At 37.5% G+C, this 20,517-nt stretch overlaps 1 protein-coding gene across 2 annotated transcripts in view; it reads left to right on the top strand.

Moving 5' to 3' along the window:
* The window catches only part of LOC142357704 (dynein axonemal heavy chain 5-like), a 99,186-nt gene that overhangs the window by 67,537 nt on the left and 11,132 nt on the right, over window positions 1–20,517 (top strand). For both annotated transcript variants that reach the window (XM_075409263.1, XM_075409258.1), the window contains exons 36-47: window positions 5,808–5,972; window positions 6,380–6,557; window positions 7,278–7,380; window positions 7,854–8,022; window positions 8,504–8,680; window positions 9,241–9,456; window positions 9,842–10,600; window positions 11,006–11,199; window positions 13,446–13,590; window positions 13,770–13,874; window positions 15,250–15,388; window positions 15,750–16,055. In XM_075409263.1, coding sequence (XP_075265378.1) covers window positions 5,808–5,972; window positions 6,380–6,557; window positions 7,278–7,380; window positions 7,854–8,022; window positions 8,504–8,680; window positions 9,241–9,456; window positions 9,842–10,600; window positions 11,006–11,199; window positions 13,446–13,590; window positions 13,770–13,874; window positions 15,250–15,388; window positions 15,750–16,055 — 2,656 coding nt within the window. The remainder of the gene's footprint in view (window positions 1–5,807; window positions 5,973–6,379; window positions 6,558–7,277; window positions 7,381–7,853; window positions 8,023–8,503; window positions 8,681–9,240; window positions 9,457–9,841; window positions 10,601–11,005; window positions 11,200–13,445; window positions 13,591–13,769; window positions 13,875–15,249; window positions 15,389–15,749; window positions 16,056–20,517) is intronic.

The following is a 20,517-nucleotide window of genomic DNA, read 5'->3' as shown; positions in this document are numbered from 1 at the left end:
CCTTACATGAGTTGTTATCTTAATCATGTGGACGATTGGAAAAGTGGGTTAAAATTATTCGGCAGGCCATTTGTGTACACCTGGAAATGCTCGCTATCATCCTTCAAGCAATATCTCTTCGATTCATATATCTGAAACCTCAAATCCATCAAAAAATGTTTGTCCATTTTACAACATCACCTGTGTCTGATAAAGTGATGTAATTGTTCCTTTTATAGCAATTTGTATATCTCAGCTCTGCAAAGCGAGAGAACTCATTACTGATTCTCTAGCTTTTCACGGTTGCGGCGTCTACGTCGCGAAAGCACCCCAACTCAAACAGATGGGCCAACGGCAACCAAACTCTCTCCGAAAGGGGAGGCCAAAGCGTCAGGACGGGGTGTTTTTGACTCCGAGGGGTGCTGGACCGACGACCACTCCTCGTAAACAAGTCGGAATCATCGTCCGGATGCTGTTGATCATGGGTGGGATCGAACGCAACCCAGGTCCCCAATGGCCGTGCACGATCTGTACGAAGGAAACCCTACACTCCTGCATCCAATGTGTAGTGTGCGAGAGATGGACACATTTCACTTGCGCCAAGCTGGATGGAAATAGACTGCAGTACGCATGGAGCTGCAGGAGTTGTACAGAAAAGGAAAACTATGACATGAACCTTCGGATTATGCAATTCAATTGCAATGGGCTACGAAACAAGATCGAAGAACGCGTCCTGTACATGAAAAAAGTGGGATGCAAGATAGGGCTTTTCCAGGAGACCTTTCTTAAGCCTAACAGCAATCTGAAAGTCCCAAAGTATTCAATCATCCGCAAAGACAGGTCAAAGGACAAAGGCGGAGGGATTGCAATCATCATCCACAACTCCATCACATACAGCAATGTGTCGGTACACTGCGATGACGACTTTACTGAGGCACAATGCATCAAAGTCAAGTTTGGCAACGAGATTAAGCTGTTCAATATCTACATCCCCCCTGCATCCAGCTGTGCAAAGGCGTTCCAACCCAATCTGGAGCCTTTCATGGTAGAACATTCTATCATTTGCGGTGATCTGAATGGCCACAGAAAGCTATGGCACTCAGCCATAGAGGAAGACCAAAGAGGCGCCATACTCACCCAGCAAATCGATGCGGCTAGCATGGTCTTCTTGAACGAGAACGCACCCACGAGAATTCCGTCACAAGGAAGATGCAGCTCACCGGACGTCACCATCTCTCACCCCAACCTTGCCAAGAGCACAGAATGGTTAGTGGACACTGTTCTTATCTCAAACCATAATCCTATCATCGTCAGAGTGTCGCTTGAATCGAAGAGGACCACAACGGAGATGCGAACCTTCGTTAATTTCCTCAAAGTGGACTGGCTGGCCTTCAAGGGTTTTGTTGAAAATCGCATCCCTCTCCTCCCGGTTGGCGATGTGCTCAACATGGAACTAGCCCTCAGGAAACTGCTACAAGCGGCAGCCAGAAAGCACATCTCCAAAGGAAGGATTCCGTCTATTCTCACTGGCTTCCCCACTGAAGCCGAGAAACTGACGCGGCAAAGAGACGATCTCAGGAGAGCCAACCCCTCGAACCCCAGAGTTACCGAGCTGAATCAAGAAATCCAGAAGAAGGTCCAGAAACACCGACAGGATAAATGGATTCAACACCTCGAGGAATGCGACCTGCGGAAAGGCTGCAAAAAGCTCTGGCGAACCATCAAAGGTTTGAGTGGCAAAGCAGTCTATATCTGAAATGTGGTAATTAAGTTCGATCGAACCTTATATGGAGCAACTGAATGTGCCAACAAGTTCAACCAGATGTATTTCCCCACGTGCAAGGATCCAAAAGAGAAGCGACATCGGGCCGTCATGCGGAAGATGAAGAATGCCCACTCCGAATAGGATCTCCTGGTCCCGCAAGAAGTGGAGGCAGCGATTAAGAAAACCAGGAGCTCTAAAGCTGTGGGCCCCGACAAGCTTGCAACATTGATGCTCAAGAAGCTTGGAACGAACGCTACGGCATATATCACAGAGATGTTTACTAGGAGCATCAAGCACTCGGTGATACCGGGCATATGGAAGTGCTTCCGCGTAATTCCCCTGCTAAAACCCGGAAATCCAGCAGATCAGGCGAAAAGCTATAGACCCGTGTCTCTGCTCTCACCCCTCATCAAGCTGCTAGAGACTTCCATGTTGCCGTTTATCCTCGAAAGCTTCAGCCATGCAGAACATCAACATGGCTTTCGCAAGGGCCATTCCACCACCACTGCTCTTTGCAAGATAGATGATCACATAAGAACAGACCTCAACAGAAGGAAACCCGCCCACAGAACCATTATGGTGACCCTCGACCTTCGCGCCGCTTTCGACACGGTTAATATTAACAAGCTCATCGAAAGGATTGAGAACCTGAATCTGCATGTGAACATCAAGAGATGGCTCAAGAACTACCTTCATGGAAGGCGAGTAAAAGTCGAGTTCCGGAACAGCGTGTCAAAAGGAAGGACAATCAGCAGCGGCGTGCCTCAAGGAGGTGTTCTATCTCCTTGCTTATTCAATATCTACATGGCAACTGCTCCGACCCCTCCAGAAGACGTGAAGCTGGTAAGCTATGCCGACGATTGCACAGTTCTTTCCTCAGGACCAGTTATCTGCGAAATAGAGACGAAGACAAACAGTTATCTTGCAGTGCTCCTAAAATGGTTGGAGGAAAACAGCTTTGAACTTTCTCCTGGCAAATCATCGGCGACAATATTCACCACTTTCAGCAACGAATCAAGTAGAACGCTTAAAATAGAGGTGGAAGGTAACAGGATACCAACAGAAAAACACCCAAAAATATTAGGAGTCACCTTTGACCCGATGTACAGATTTGGTGCCCATGCGAATACCGTATTGGATAGAGTAGCGAAGAGAAACAACGTCCTCTGTGCCCTAGCCGGGAGCTCCTGGGGGAAGGATAAAGAGTTGCTACTCACTACGTACAAAGCTACAGGGAGAGCCATCATCAAATACGCGGCTCCCGTTTGGTCCCCTGGTTTGGCCGATTCGCACTGGATGAAAATCCAGAGATGCCAGAACTCTGCCCTGAGAAGTGCCACTGGCTGCACGCTGATGACAATGGAAGACGATCTCCACAACTAGACGAAGATTCTACCCGTGCGAGACCACTGCCAGCTTCTATCAGCACATCTCTAGGCTTCACAGTCGACACACCATCCAAACCATGGAATCAAGGACTCAGTCAGCGAAAGAGACATGCGGAAGACCCTGACAGAAGAATTCGGTAGCGATGTTGAAAGTGCCACGGAAAGAAGCCACCCAAAATGTCTGAAGCGAGGTAACATCATACTTCACAACAAGTTCGTCAGGAAATCCATCTCAAAAATGCGCAACAACAAGGTTCTGAATGCCCGCCACCCCCCATTTCCGAGTCGGAGAAGCTTCCCATGAGTACCAGAGTCATGCTCGCCCGACTACGAAGTGGCTATAGCAAGTTACTGAATTCGTACATGTCAAGAATCGACCCCGAAGTGCGTGACGTCTGCCCAGATTGCCAAGAGAGCCCGCATGACACGAAACATCTATTCGAGTGCAAGAACAAACCCACCCACCTCACGATCGACAGCTTATGGCTGATGCCTGTCGAGGCCGCGTCCTTCCTCGGGCTCTAAAGGCATACCTACTGACGCCGAAGTCGACCCCGGACGGCTACAGCAACAACAACTGATTCTCTATGCTATATTTGTCGTTAATACTGCCCTCTGACTTAACTAGAAAAACAGCTTTTTCCAGCCCTCAGTTCAATTGTAAAATCGGTCATAACACGCGCCTAAGTGGTAAAAGTAAATTAGCTCATAGTTGACTACTTTTAAAAGAAGCCTTTGTTTAAGAAAAACAAGTTGTCATTTGATATGAGGAAAAAATTTGTGATGACTTTGCTGCTTTCACAACTGTGATACAGATTTCTGATGTCTTGACTATTGAAAAAACTGCCAGTTGAATAAGCAATCAAGCAGGGCTTTTCAGATGTTGTGTTGTGACGAATGCTTAGATTTTCATGCAAATTTAACAGTATCAGCGAGAAAAACTGATTTTTACCATGGAAAAGGCAGAACTGATATATCTTTCTTGACAGGTAATCTAAGGCACGCTTGCTTTAAGATGACTACGAGATACTTATCCACGCTAGTTCATTTGTGAGTTGACTAAAATAATTGAAAAGACGCAGAATCTATACATTTTAAGTTGAGTAATTAAAGAAAAATCGTTTTTGTTTGTTACTGTTACAAAGTGTTTTCAACATGCGCTTTCATTTTTTTGAGTGGTTTTATAGTATTCTTAGTCTTAGTGAGTTATTAACAAATTTTAAAGTAATGTAATTTTCAAACTAAAAAAAATGCAGCCACAATTCTGATTTTTACCGAGTGTCAGTCGATATCAGTAAAGGTTCAATTTTTTAACAAAAAATTAAACCAGAGGCTTGAAGCTGATAAAATTTTCTTAATTTTTGACAAGAGCAATTAGTTAGTCTTTCGAAAATTTCTTTAAATAGTAACGCTACTGATTTCAAAATTACAGCACTTTTTATTTGAGCACTTTTCAGCACTTAATTACAGCACTTTTCTTCTGATATTTCGTATTGATTAATGCGGCTCAAACGACGTTCATTATCTTGTGTCACAGTTTTCATCTTTCATTTAATCTCATTGCATCAAATATATGAAATTTTCGAGTTGGTCGAACAAAAATTTCGTTCAATTGTAACATTAGCTGCTGTTGTATCCTTGATCGTTTTTTCTAAGTTTTATTTTTTTGTTTGATTCCCGAATTTCGGTGTTAACTTAAGATTATTTTCCTAAACCACCATTAACTTTTTTCAATAAGGATACTACTTCATAACTACAGTTTTCAATTTTACTTTCGATCATCTAAGATCCTCTTGCAGTGAAATTTTTCATTTTGTGTCCCTGTAATGTACTTTGAAAAAGTTATTGTCTTGGAAAAAATATAATTGTTTGGTCATTGATTTCAAGTTATATTTTTAGATAAGTATTATAATTTAAATAAATTTTCTGCTGTTATTATTCATGCAGCCAGTACGCAGCTGCTAATTTGATGCAAGACTTGCAGATACTCTATCGGTCGGCTGGTCTGGATGGTAATGGAACTGTGTTCCTATTCACAGACAACGAGATCAAAGAGGAACATTTCCTAGAGTACATGAACAATGTCCTCAGCTCTGGAGAAGTAAACAATCATATCAAAAAATAAACAACACTTCACAACCCTTCTCATGTTTTAATATGATGTGCAGTTCCAGAAAACTCTATTCAATTATGAAATTTATCGAATACTCGTCATTATAAATTGACCTGGAGAAGAATTTTTTCTAACTACCAATGCTGGATTGATTTTAGTATGCCATAAGAGATATATATCGTAACCTCAAACATAGATTTGCCCAAAATATAACAAGCACTACTCTGCAAGCATTTTATATAAAAATTAAACAATTTTTTAATAAGTAAAACTTCGTATCATTCCCTTAGTCATTTTAAGATCATCTTTTTCATAACATTGGATGCTTAACGGATGCTTTTACTGTGAAAATATTGCCGTAAGAATAAGGAGCGTCGAGGTCTGTAACAATTTAAAATATCTTCATATCGTTTTATGATTTTTATTGAGCTCAGTGGAATATTTTTCTGAGAGGAACGAAGGTTAATAGGATCCAAACTGAAGTGTTGTAAATATTTTAAGATCGAATCGAAACAGAAAGCCCTCGATCGACATTTTGAACCTATTGCTATTTAATGTGTAGGTGTCGAACCTGTTTGCACGTGATGAGTTGGATGAGATCACGGGAGAGTTGATCCCAGTGATGAAGAAGGAGTACCCCAGGAGGATCCCCACTTTCGAGAACCTCTACGACTACTTCCTCACCAGAGTGAAGAACAATCTACACGTCGTACTCTGCTTCTCACCTGTAAGATACCCAACATATCCATTACTACCATGGCTACACTTCGTTGTTCGAGGTCTTCAGCCCCCCCCCCCCCCCCCAGATTATTCAAATCATGTTTTTGCACAGTTTTTTACGCTCTAAACATTGCACGCGCGAGCGGGGGCTATAAATTTTTTTCACATACTCTCTACGTGCTGGTTATTTTTTAAGATATGATAAATAACAAAGTTATGCAGAATAACACTGTCAACAATTTATATAAAAATAACCACATAAAAAAAGTTGTTACTAAGAATTCAAACTCAGAAATTGATTCAAAACAATTCCCAATAAAATGATGGTTGTTTTTCATATTTATTCTTCTGATCGTGGCTATTCCTAGTCTTTTTTTGTCCTTTCTGTCCTCCGAATCCTTGTTGTATATACAGGTTGGCGAGAAATTCCGCAACCGATCCCTCAAGTTCCCCGGTCTGGTGTCTGGTTGTACCATGGATTGGTTCCACAAGTGGCCAAGAGAGGCTCTGGTTGCCGTGTCTGGACACTTCCTCTCTCCATTCGAAATTGTTGCGGCTGACAATGTCAAAACTGCCCTCATAAATGTCATGGGTAAGCATAAAGTTCATACATTGCTCCCTTGATGGGAACAGAGCAGCTAAAATACTGTGTGCGGTGTTCCGCTTTCAGTTAATGTTGAATGTGTAGTGTTGGTGGTGCTGTGGCCGAACGTCAGAGAAGCAAACTAATCAGCCTGCTTCACTGACGCCAGTGTTGGTGGTGTTTCAAAAAAGACCCTTGAGTTATAGTTACTTTGGCACGATATGCCTGGGCTACCCTTTGCCCACTTGTTCCTTGTCAACAGTTAAAACTTTCGTGAGATTTGCTTCACAAATCTTCTTTTGCTACCATGAAAAAGTCATCCATTTCCTAACCATTAAATTACATCTATATAATCAACATTATGACTTGGTGTTTCTTAAGTTACAGTTTTTAGCACGTGCCTCCTGGTACATACTGATCAATTAAGTCACTATCAACCGCGCTTTAAGGGAAGTTTACTTAAATCTAATCAAATTCGAAGAGCGATTTATCTGCAATTTTTAAAGGCAAAAGTAGCAAAAGTTTCGAAAGTGGTCTTCCAAAAGCAGTTTTTGAAAATGATCTGCTTTGAAATCGTTATTTGACTGAAGTAAGTTTTTGTCGCGTTTTGGTTGCAAAAATTTATCTATAAATTCATATCCATCAGATTTGTGTGACTTCAACCTTTATCTGTGGCTTTGAGATGTATTTCAATAGACTGCAGATGTTATATTTTCTTGCTCTCAATAGGCGAGATCCATGACGGTGTGGCAGAGACATGTGCCGACTACTTCAACCGATTCAGACGACAGACTCACGTCACTCCCAAGTCATACTTGTCATTCTTGGACGGGTTAGTCTCATTGAATGTGTAGGAAACGGTAAAGGACGAAGGGCATAAATTAATATTTAAAACTCGTATTTAGTTTTCATGGATTTTCTATGATCAGAGCAAAACTGATTATGAACCATACATTATTAATTGGTGGAATTTGCATGAAATTATAATAACCCGTCAAAGAGGGTGCGACCCAGTTACGTCATCGCTATCTGTACCTGTGTCAATAGCCGTTGGGCTATTCTGAGAAAGAGCAAATTATTTCCTAACTGCCAGAGTTTTTTAAAATGTGAAACATCATTCGATCCAAATCCAAGTTAATTGCGATTCATTTTTGTCAATTCTGAGAGTCCAAAATTTAAAAATCTAGGTGGTCACTTTAAAGCTGCCACTTTAGGCGAAAATAAACATTTTTTGTCCTGGATTGTCCTTGAATACCTGTTGATGGCCGTTATACGCTGAGACGTTGACATTGTTTTGTTGCATAGGTACAAGAGTATCTACTCTGAGAAGAGAGAGCGACTGAAGACACTGGCGCACAGGATGCAGACTGGTCTGGACAAGCTGGTTGAGGCCACAGAGAGTGTGAATCAACTGAGCAAGGAGCTGGCTGTCAAGGAGAAGGAACTGGCTGTAGCTTCCAAGGAGGCTGATGAGGTCCGAGCTGTTTCTATGAGTCTTATCTCCATTCAATTTCGCTATGACTTCATTTAACCGCTTTTTCCATTTGCGACTTGTAATGATGCACCAGCTTTTGAGTTGAACGAAAAAAATGTGAAAGCATCATAGATATCAGTTCTACTAGAGTCTAGCTATTTCTTTCTTAATTAAAAAAGTAAACAAAATATTTGTCGTTAAGTTACCGCATTCTCCTGGAAATGTAAATTTAGGACACTTAAAGGAAGATTTGTATTGCGCACTCCTTAATTTGATCGATGATATCGTCGCTAAATCAATTGACGATATTAATTTGCGGATCTCAGTGGTTTGACAAGGTTGCGAATTACTTTTGATACCCCTGATGGTTTGAGTTGGAGTTTTTTGACATAACTTGCAAAAATCCTTTTTCATACATTGAGAAAATAAATGGATAAAATGGGAGTTGATCAATATCGTGGAAATATTTTGTGTTTAATAGGTGTTGAAAGAGGTGACGGCTAAGCAGACCTCGGCAGAGGCAGTGAAGGCACAAGTGCAGACTGTGAAGGACAGAGCACAGGCACTTGTAGAGGAGATTGAGGCAGACAAGGCCGTGGCAGAGGAGAAACTGTCAGCTGCTGCACCCGCTCTTGCAGAGGCTGAGGCTGCACTCCAGGTATTTTTTTTTAAAGTCGGCTTTGGGTTTTAATTTGACCTCACGGCCAGTTTTCCAATTGTAATATTGTACTAAAATTTTTTAAAGTTTTTAAAAGAAAAGTTTGAGCATTTTTTATTATCTAGCTCATTAGAGTCTCGGCGAGTAAACAACTATTTAACCATCTGGCTATATTTTCTGTATTTACATTTTTGAAATCCAAAAAAAAACATTTGAAAAATCCTTGAATATCTTTGATTGAAGCCTCCAGCAACAGTTGTTAACAAGTTAAATGTAGTATAAAAATTGAAATCGTTTTGTTTTGTTCTATTTTTTCATTTTTTTTCTGCTATTCAATTTGTAATTGACAATGTATATGAAAATCTGAAATTCTATATACTTAAATTTAAATTGTTGAAATATGAAATGGTTAAAAATCTGATTCTTGGAGAAATTGAGTCAAAACAACATTGTCATCAATATCAAACCCAGGGAATCTTGAATGAGGACCCAATATTGTATAGGAACAGAGTATCTCGTTTGTTTCAAATTACAGATTTTTGACCGCTATTTTCTTTCAGACAATCAAAGCAGCGGACATAGCTACAGTGCGTAAGCTGGGTAAGCCACCCCACCTGGTGATGAGGATTATGGACGCAGTACTTCTCCTGTTCCAGAAGAAGATAGACACTGTGACTAAAGACCCAGAAAGGGAGTGTGTGAAGCCATCTTGGACTGAGTCCCTCAAACTCATGGGAAACACACAGTTCCTAACCATGTTGCAGACGTTCCCTAAGGTGTGTATGAATTGGCAAAGAAAATTCAAAACCTCAAAATAAACACCAAAAAGGGTTTCTTCCTATAAATTATGTACACATCCATAAATTTTAGATTTTTGTTTGCAGTTCAATTAACTAGCTGTATAAACCCGACAAATAAAAACTGCAACCAATAATTGACAGCAATTTCAGTTACCTAATTTCCTAGTGATGAGTTAGTCGACGTGCCTGCTCATCCAGTTTTCAATAACTGTTCTGGTGCTGAGTAATTATCAAATTGAATTAGAACACTAACGAAACTTTGCAAACTCTACTAAATGAAGCGAAAAATTTGTTCACTCAAGATTTCTTACGCAAAACAGTTTTAGTTTTTTGCGACAATACTGATGTTCAAGTCCTTTAGGATACAATTAATGAGGAGATGGTGGAGCTTCTGGCCCCCTACTTGGAACAAGAGGATTATAATCTGGAAACTGCGAAGAAGGTATCGGGAAACGTGGCCGGTTTGCTTTCCTGGACCCAAGCTATGAGCTTCTTCTACGGTGTCAACAAAGAAGTACTTCCTCTGAAGGCCAATTTGGTTGTCCAGAGTTCAAGGCTGGCTGCTGCCCAAGCGGAGTTGGCTGAGGCTCAGGAGCAACTGGACCAGAAGGAAGCTGAACTGAAGGAGGTACAGAAAATGTACGACGCTGCTATTCAAAAGAAACAAGACTTGCTTGATGATGCAGATTCTTGCCGACGAAAAATGCAGAACGCCACGACGTTGATTGATGGGTTGTCGGGCGAAAAGATTCGTTGGACTGAAGCGAGCAAGTCGTTTGATGATCAGACAGTACGGCTTGTAGGCGATGTCTTGTTGGCTACTGGATTCTTGTCATATTCAGGACCATTCAACCAGGAGTTCCGAAATCTTTTGCTGAAGTCCTGGAGGAAATTGATGGCCAACAGCAAGATCCCATACAGCGATGATCTGGATCTGATTCAGATGTTGGTTGATAACGCAACTATTGGCGAGTGGAACTTGCAGGGATTGCCAAATGATGATTTGTCTGTCCAGAATGGTATCATTACAACCAAAGCGTCCCGATATCCACTAATTATTGACCCGCAATTGCAGGCCAAATCATGGATCAAAAACAAGGAACGGGAAAATGAACTGCAGGTAAGTTTGGTTTCAGCAACAGAAAAGATTTTTGTTTATTTAATTTATTTATATTGAAATTTTAAATTCAATTGCTTTAAATTAAACATTTCTTAGAAGCGGTCAACTTTTTAAACCAGATTCTGTTGTAATCTATCTTGACAGCATTCTAGATTTCTGAGGTTGCTTCCTAATAAGTTTCCTTATATTAGCTTTTTATCATGGCATGTTCAAACTATTGACAATCAAAAGCGTATTCTCGTATGTCCGCTTGAAACTAAAATTTTCTTTAAAATACAATTAGGAAAGAATTTCATGCGTTTCTGAATAAGATTTGGTTCATGAAAACCTCTCTGACAAATTTTGCTCGGACTTCTGACATTTGAGTGACTCCAAGTTTAATGAATAGTGTGGATAATGTTTCAGGTAACATCCTTGAACCATAAATACTTCCGAAACCATCTGGAAGACGCACTGTCCCTCGGCCGACCCCTCTTGATTGAAGACATCAACGAGGAGCTGGACCCCGCCCTCGATAACATCTTCGAGAAGAACTTCATCCGATCTGGCCGGCAGCTCAAGGTCAAGGTCGGAGACAAAGAGTGTGACGTCATGAACGGGTTAGTCACCCTAGGAGTCACTTTATGGTTGTTTGGATGCAAGAAATAGCAACAATAGATAATTAACCAATGAATGTTTTAATAGATTAAAACAACAGATGCGTTAATAAATTTGTTAAAATTACCAAAAAGTATCTTTCTGAAGGAATATTCTGAAAACGGTGACATGAACCTGCAATCTATGCTGCTAATCAAAGCAACTGACTTTGACATTCAGAAAATAAATAAACTAAAACAAAGTACAGTGCAAACTGTTTTAATTTGAATAGTTTTCTTTTGAAAAAAGCCGGAAATCGTAATTGTCCCAATTCTAAATTAAATAATAAATTAGTGCATTGAACAACAAAAATTTTCACCATGCCTGAAGCAAGCTATTGAAATTACAAAACATAAAGAGGGCAATGTTTCTGAGCCATCTAATTATTGGCCAATTTCTTTACTTCCAGCCGTTGCCAAAATTTGTGAAACTTTTTACACAACAAAACAATCAATTTCTTAGGTATGTATAATCTTGATGCAGATCAGTTTAGCGCCAGAGGATAGAGAGGAATAATTAATGCGCTTGCTCATTTTGTTGAAAATGCAAGAAGACGTAAGTAAGAGAAAATCTGGTTTGTGTTTGGACTTTAAAAATTTGTTTGACACAGTTGATCATGGTATACTTTTAACAGAATTTAAAATATAGGCTTTAGGGTTCTGGTACTGAAACTACGCGAATCTTATATAAAAGAGAGGAAAAAAATGCCTTAATTGTAGTCCGCGTAAAACAGATCTTAGAATTGTAGCTTTTGGAAGTGCCGCAAGGCTCTTTTTTGTGATATCTGTTTATGATCTATGTGAATGACATCGGGCAACAGAATAAGAGCCCAACAATAAGGCTCGAAGTTGATGACGCTGTCATACAGCTAAAAATATGCATTGGTGACAACCTGTTCCAGCAGGACTTCGAAAACATTGCTAATTACTTGAATAACAATAAATTAACAATCATTGTTGACGAAACAATTTTTTTGACAATGGCAACAGATCATTGAATTTAAACTTGAAACTAAACAGCTCCAATATTCAATCCAAAAATGTGGCAAAATATCTAGGAGTTTATCTTGACAAAAATTGGACTTCAAGGAACATGTCAAGAAAATAGGAGCAAAACTTACCAAATTTGCTGGATTTTTTCACAAGATCAGATATATTTCAGGCGTCTCATGTACAACTTGTTATACAATATGGAATACTTATATATCATCCGCAAATAAGACGTCACAATTCAATAGAATCAGACAATTTTTCTGCGACTTTTTTTTGCTAAACGTTTATGACAGTCAACAGTAAAAGGATGTGATAAACATCGCTCTGGAATATTTCGGAATATTTCTAGCAAAAAAACTGCACTTCTACCAATTACGACAACTTTTTGTCAAAAAGAAAAAGACGAGCGCATGAGTTTAAAATTTTTAACAAACTGATAACTGATAGTTCGACAAATCCGAGCAGAAAAGCTTGACTTAAAAAAATGAAACCAGAAGACTCTTATTCGCTTGGGATTGTTTCCAGTAAATAGGCTACTATTTACTGAAAAAAATCCCGAGCGGATAAGAACCTGGTATAGAAAATAACCCATTTCCTTAATTAGATGCAATCCTAAGTATGTTAAAATGTGAGAAATTTTAGCAGCTGTGATCTTAACACTCATCGTTATACTTTGCTCAGGAATTATATCCAAAGAGACGAACAAATGGTAGATCTTTTTTTGAAAAAAAAATTAAAGAAATGTCCTGCCCTCACAGGTTAAAGTAAAGGCTTTTTACTATGATATAACCATCACTTTCTAATTTTGCCTAAATTGCTTCAGGATAATTTTTTTTACAGTTGGTACAAATTTATATAATTCCTCCTATCTTCAAGTATAAAATTGTTGAAATTATTCAGCTGCTGCCCAAAAATAGCTTTTGACTGGACAAAATTATCTTTTGATATCCTGTCAAGTATGTACCCTTATTTGGTTTTTTTCATACTAAAACTGTTAATACGTACATGTGAACAATTTATTGTTGTTGTTATTATTCATTCAGGAGTATATTTTTGATCAGATACCTTCAAAATTTTGAAAAAATTATATTGGAAGATTAATGTGACAATAAAGCAACTGATAATCTCATTTGTTAAATTGTTCACAGGATTTGGAGGTGTGAAATTAATTCGGCCCTGCGTGGCCCTGAAAGGCTAAAAATTTTGTTGTATTATAGCTTCAAAATGTACGTGACGACTAAACTGGGCAACCCAAGTTACACTCCTGAGATCTACGCGAGGACCTCCATCATTGACTTCACTGTCACTATGAAAGGTCTCGAGGACCAACTGCTTGGAATCGTAATCATCAAGGAGAAAGCGGTACGTAGCCTCATCTGATGGACATAGAACATAAAAAGATACGCCTTTCTTCAATTGCAACTTTTGATTGTCGAATTGTATGGCATTTGTTCATTTCTTCTCAGCACTTTAGAACCATTACATCATTGGAACGAGTTGTCTTTCTTTAAAAAATTTGATGGATTTTGAGTTTTTTTCAGGAACTCGAACAAGAGCGAGTGAGTTTGATGGAGGAGGTAACAGCTAACAAAAGAAAGACTCAAGAACTAGAAGACAATCTGTTGTACCGTCTCACTTCCACTCAGGTATGTCAGCAGTTTCTTTTTGATCTTTCAGTTTATAAATTGAAACTGAAAAAAGAAAAATTTCGGGCCTTACTCTATTGTATTTATCTTTTTTTAATGTTTTCGAAAACAATTTGTTAAGTCATTTTTCTTACTCCAATTATATTTTGTGATGCGATCTTCTACGCGCAGATAATTGCTCCAGCCTCAAAATTTATTTGGAGGTTTCAAATTTTATGCTAACCTGCCTTTTTGTTGAATCAATTATGGCCAATCGATACCTTTTGTGGAGATGCAAAAGTTGAATGAAAGGTTAAGCGATCTAGTATGGAACATCGAATGCAACGAAGACGCTAATTTCATACTACAGCAAAAACCAGCAAAAAGCAGCAGAAACTATTTGAAAGTTTGTTTGCTTCCCTAAAACATGCCCGTAATACATTCAACTATGTCATCATAATTATTAAATCATTAAATTTGTCTAGATAAAGGTTTTAGCATAGAAATTATATCTCATTAGCATAAAAACGACCAGAAAATTAGGCAGAAATTCAAAAATGGACAAAGAGAGGCAAAATTGAGAGCTCATTTATCATTTTTGTGATTATAAAAAACGTTTCAAAATTTAGTCTTTTATAAATATCCTAAAAATTTGATGAGAAATACTAAATTAAGTAGCAACAATAAAATTTTAGTCCCCAGTTAGCAGCAAAAAACCAGTAGGAGCAAAAAATAACTCAAAATTGTTTAAAACGTCAAAATGACAAAAATAGCTGAAAATTGCATATAAAAATGAGAATTCTTGAAATGAGAATAATTTCTTTTATGCGTACAATTATTTATTTAAGTAAGTGAAAAAAAGCCGCTTGGACTTTATTTAAGTAAGTGAAAAAATTAGAGACAGATTGACAACTAAGAAACAGATTTGAAAGTTCAGCACAATAACAAAATATTCTCATCGCCTTGCGACAATTTTTTTATCACACCTTTTTCTCGCTCTCTCGGTTTATTGCCTGGATTAAAACTGCTGCCTCTTTCTCTCTTCTTTAATTTTTTCCTGCAGATTGACGTTATCACTAAAAAACTCGAGTCGTTAAGGGGACAGTGCCTAAATACTATCCATTTGAGTAGCTGATGGCAGTTATTAAAAACGATAAATTGGTAGCTTGGAACACTTCCTATGCGAAGCACAGTTGATGACAATCCCCTTGTTATCCTTATTTAACAAATATCTTCAAGGTATAGCGTAGTGCAGAATATGTCAGATTTTATTAGGCTGAAATTATTAGCGGCCAATTTGATTGATAATTATGAGTTTTTTCAAACCTGACGGTGACGCTTTTTCCCCGCTTCGTCTTCACGCGTTGTCTTGGATATTCATGTATGTTTTCTATAGGGTTCCCTGGTAGAAGATGAGAGTCTGATTGCAGTGCTGCAGAACACCAAAGTGACTGCGGCTGAAGTGAAAGAGAAGCTGAAGGTTGCAGCAGAGACTGAGATCAAGATCAACAGTGCTCGAGAAGAGTATCGTCCTGGTTAGTATATCACAAATAGATAATATAAACAAAGTTCAAAAAACTGATTGATAAGATTTCAGTGGGTCTCTAATCTGTCCATTTTATTTTTTTTAATATATACTACCAGAGAGCCAAAGACCATTTTCATTAGTTTTCCAGACGTTTTTTTTAAATCCGTTGATGACCATTAAATACAAATGTGCACGTTTTAAAATGCTAGATCTCTGCTGTGCGAGATTCCAGATTATCAGCTCTTCCTTATATGCAGAGCCAGATTTTAAAACTAAATGCAATGTTTGTGTTTCAAGTTAAAGACAGAAATTGTCATTCTGCAGAATTTTATACGCAATTAAAACTCGCACTTTTCGGATCTTTTCAGTTGCGACCCGTGGCAGCATCCTCTACTTCTTGATTGTGGAAATGAGCATGGTGAACGTGATGTACCAAACATCACTGAAACAGTTCCTGGGAATATTCGACCTGTCGATGGAACTAGCGCCAAAATCACCGATTACAAGCAAGCGAATCACGAACGTGATTGAGTCACTGACTTTCGAGTCATTCCGGTACACGATTCGAGGCTTGTACGAGGAGCATAAGTTTATGTTCACGCTGTTGGTGACGCTGAAGATTGATTTGAACACAAAGAGAATAAAACCTGACGAGTTCAACACTTTGATTAAAGGTCAGTTGTTTTTGTGCTTATCTGTGTGACGAAATCTTTTCAATAAGTTTCTCGTATTCACTTAAAAGGTTTGAATTAAGTTCATGTCTTAATGAAGTTAAAAATTTTATTATCGAGAAAAAGTTTATTAACCTTTTCTGTTTGGGGCTCAGTAACTTAAATTTGTTTCGACCCAAATTGTGGGGGAGGCATTATATGCTCAACTAGTTTTTTCATCATTCAATTTTAACCGATGGATTTATTTAATTAACTTAGAAAGATGTGAGTGTTCTCTTTAGACAACCTCTTAAGCGTGACATATTTAGAAAATTGATTGGTGGGTCTTTAAACGCGGTCTTTTTTCTAGTCAATATTGAGGTTTTAAGTTTTGTGATTATTTTCACGTTTTGTGTTTAATTGTTCAAATTGTTGTTTGGCCATTTCCAATTAGGTTTTCTTGGCCAACTATGTTGGAACTGTGTACGGTTGCAACATTCATTTTATTATTCTCAATCTTTGCTTGTCGCTTATCTGTTTGCTGCGCATGTTTTTCTGCAACTTTGATATAATTTTGCGACATTAAGTCAAATTTTACATTGCTTAACTCCAAATCAGCCGATTTTGATTGAATTTATCTTTTTATCGTCAAGAATAAATTGAGAAGAGAGTAGTTTTTTAGCCTTCACTTTTTGCTGTAATTAAGTTTTTCCAGGTTTTCAGGACTGCTTGCAACATTCTAAATTTATTTTGGTTTTATTTTTTTAAAAAAATCCTGGGTTTTGACATTTATCTCATCTATATTTACCATTTTGCGTGTTAAAAATAGCTACGATTTTATTTATTTATGTTTTTTCGGCGCTAAATTGATCTCGTTTTGCTTGCTCCGCCATATTTCCGTTTCTTTTGACATATTTTGAGTTGAGCGCCGAGAATGAATCGGATATAAAACAAATAGAGCATAGATTAGAAAACATGCAGTTTCCATTTTTCATTTGTTTCGAAGTTAGTATGTTTCTAATGAAATGGACTATTTTCATAAATAGTTAGATTTCAAATGTTATTAGGTTCAGTTTTTGCTAAATGGTTAATTGCTGTGAAAATTATATTTTTCTCAAAATTAAATGAAATTTTTAGAATGTTTAAATTAGCTTTTTCAGCAGAATGTTAGGCTATTGTAGTATTTTTAGATCGGGGTTGACAGAGGGTTCCATATGTTCACTTAAGAGCTTCAAAGAATGTTATTAGAGCTTGTTGTTATAGACCCCTACATTTATTTAAACTGAACATAATGGAAACAATTTTGGCATACTTTTCGTTTTATACTTACTAGTGAGCTCACGCCAATGGAGTTAAACTGCTTAAAATCGTGACTCAGAGAGCAATTTAGATCACGCAAAACTCAATAATTAAAGGAAGGGAAGTGAATTGAAAACTGAAATAGGTTGCGCAAAACAATTTGCATAAGAAAGTTGCCTATGATTCTTTCAGTTGCTTTCAGTTGCTTTCAGTTCTTAAAAATTTTGTTCGACTGCTGTTGAAAACCATATTTATTAATTATATTAATTATTTATTCAATCTGAAAAAAAATTATTAAGAGTTATTAAGCTTATTTTGTGTCTTTGGATTACGCTCAGTCTTTTAGCCAATTTTTAGGCATGAATTTTAGGGTTTTGAATGTGTGCCTTTCACTTTTCGTTTAATTTCATCAAATAAGAAAACAAACAATTTTTTTGTTGCAACTGCGTGTGCTGATTAAAGTACAGATTCCTTTTTTTGCCTAGATCATGAACAAATGAGTGTTTAGGTTCAAAAGCTTCTTATCTGTGTACTTTTGCCTAAAAAGATGAATCAACAATGCGAACGAGTGTGGTCGGAGCATTATGTGCAAACGCAAATTACTGAGCCTTTGATGGCGGTTAGCCAGGATAGGTCACGTAATAGTTTTTTGAAATTGCGATTTAAATTTAGATCCTTAATTGCTCGAACGAAGTTTTCAGCAATTATTGTAAACTTGTGTGTATTTTTCTGTTAAAACATTCTTTCGATTTTAATTCATGAGTGATTTTTCATGCTCGACTTTTTGATGTTTTTTAGTGATTTCAATTGAGCGCAATCAAAAGTTAAGTAAGGTGCATTATTTTCAAAATTGAGTGTGGTAACAACGTCAAGTCATTGGACATTGGAGAATCGTTAAGTAATTTTGCAAACGACACATCAGGTATGAGTGGTGATACAAATCTGTCAGAAAATCTTTTGATTAACTATCAAAAATTGTTGTTGTCTGGTCGAAACTAACAAGAATCAGGAATTCAAAATTCAAGAGTTTGAAAAAAGCAGCAAGAGATGAACGATCGCTTGAGAGCACGAGAACTTTATACTAGCAAAGACTGTGTGATCATTTGTTTATCCACCATTGGATTCAAATGATCAACGGAATGTGCTTAAAAATACTTTAATTTTTTTTTGATAAATATCTTGGAATCAAACTGCGGGAGGACCGAATAGAAGCCTGCCATATTCTTCCTGGCACTGGGTCTCATGTTTGCCCTAACTGAGTAATATGCGATTTCGTGTATTTTGACGAAAAAGATCGAGTATTTGGGGCCAAAAGGAAATTGAAAAAGTTGAAGAACCCATTGAACAATTTGAAAATGTATATCAACGAGAGGCTACCAAAGCATGAAGAGCAAAAGATGGGCATGATTACATCCACTAAAAACTGTGCTGTATTCGTTATGGTCCGGAATTCTCAGAACGAAACTTTATTCCAACGCGTTAACTATGTCAACGGCCTCAATAAAGTCAAGAATGCCGTGTTGAGAGACTCGGCCAGAGAAAAACCAACGTTTGGCATCAATTATGATCAAACATTAACATCAAACGAAGAAGAAAAATATTCTCCTGAAATGAAAGAGCAGAGGAAATAATAAACTGATAAAAAACCTGCCTTATTTCTAAAATAAAATAATTTTTGTTTTTAATAATTTGAAAATTTGAAGCCGTAACTTTGATTGCAATCCAGTACCAGTACTTCACTTTATTGTAGAAAAGTGGCTCATGTATTTTTTAAACGTGACATTTAGTGCATTCCACTAGCTGCAATAAACGCAGCCTGTCTTTTTTCGGCTTGGGTTTTTTGACTTTTCTTAATGAGATTCTTTTTATTTAACTTTAGAATGTTTCGCCTTAGTGCTCGCGATATCCGCAGCCTAAAGTAGGAAATTATTTTTAACAGTGAATAGAACATCAGGAGGAACAAAAGTCTTGCGATATACGCAGATTAGTTATTTACAGCTCGAGATTCATTTCCAGTCGTATGGAATTTGTGATAATTGGAAATAACGAATGACAACTGATAATGAATCCTCGTGAAAACCAGAAATATTTGCCAAAAAACCGACTGGAGACATTTTTTTGTGATAATCGAGGAAAATGTGTCAACCAGTCGGTGTTCTTTCGTTTTTATCTGATAACCGTGTAAAAAAAGTGCACAGGGAATTTCATTTTTATAATAAACGAGTGGTAAAAGTGTTCTAATTCTGTTAAGAGCTTGTAATAATTTAAACGATGAAAAATACTATTTTATTGCAGAAAATCAGATGAATTTTAAAAATTGAATCCATTTCAAGGTTTTTTTGCGCAACAAGAAACACAGCCATTGGCTATATGCCTAACCGAAACGTGGCTCAAAGATGACAGCAACATCAAATGTTTATCGCTTAGTAGTTACCGGCTGCTTGATACAAGCAACCGGCAAATAGGAAAAGGAGGAGGAGTTGCAATTTTTGTGAGTGAAGGCGTAGTGAAAACAGTTCTGCAGAAATTTTCTAGTGGGAACTGTCAATTGCCAACAATAAAAATTGAAAGCGAAAATTATGAAAAAAATATCGTTTTGACTGTTGAAACTTTATCAAAGATTCATGCAACAGAAAACCTAATACAAGCTTATCAGAGTTGTCAAAAACTTTTGAGGAATGTTTTGAAAAAATGACACTCAAGCCAAAACAGATGCATCTAATATGTGGAGATTAATATATTGATCATTCGGAAACAAATGCAAAATTTTCGACTTAAAAAAATGTTCTCGGAGGGTATGATCTCAACAATATGTCTCTGACAAGATTCACCAGGGAGACCATTAATTCTCAAACAAGAATTGATATAGTATATTGGTCTAAGGAAGTGATAGTTGACGTTCTAAAATCTGCAATAACTGATCACTACACTGTTCAAACAGAACTAGATGAGGAAAAGAAAAAAACAGGGTTAAAAATCCAACAGTACTACAGACATTGGGCTGTTCTAGAAAACATTTCTGTGTTAGAAAAGTTAGTGTTTAAAGTGAAACACAAATTCAAAGGTTTCCAAGATAATTTTTGTCTCTTGGACTGCGACTCATCATTTGAAAAATTTCAACAAACTATTATTGATGAAATAAAACATTATTTGCCAGAGAAGAAATAAAAAGCTATCAGACATAAGT

This window comes from Convolutriloba macropyga, chromosome 2 (assembly GCF_964194025.1).
Source record: "Convolutriloba macropyga chromosome 2, txConMacr16.3, whole genome shotgun sequence".
Lineage (NCBI taxonomy): Eukaryota > Metazoa > Xenacoelomorpha > Acoela > Convolutidae > Convolutriloba > Convolutriloba macropyga.
Note: the sequence above shows the minus strand (reverse complement) of the source record. Positions and strands in the feature narration are given on the sequence as shown.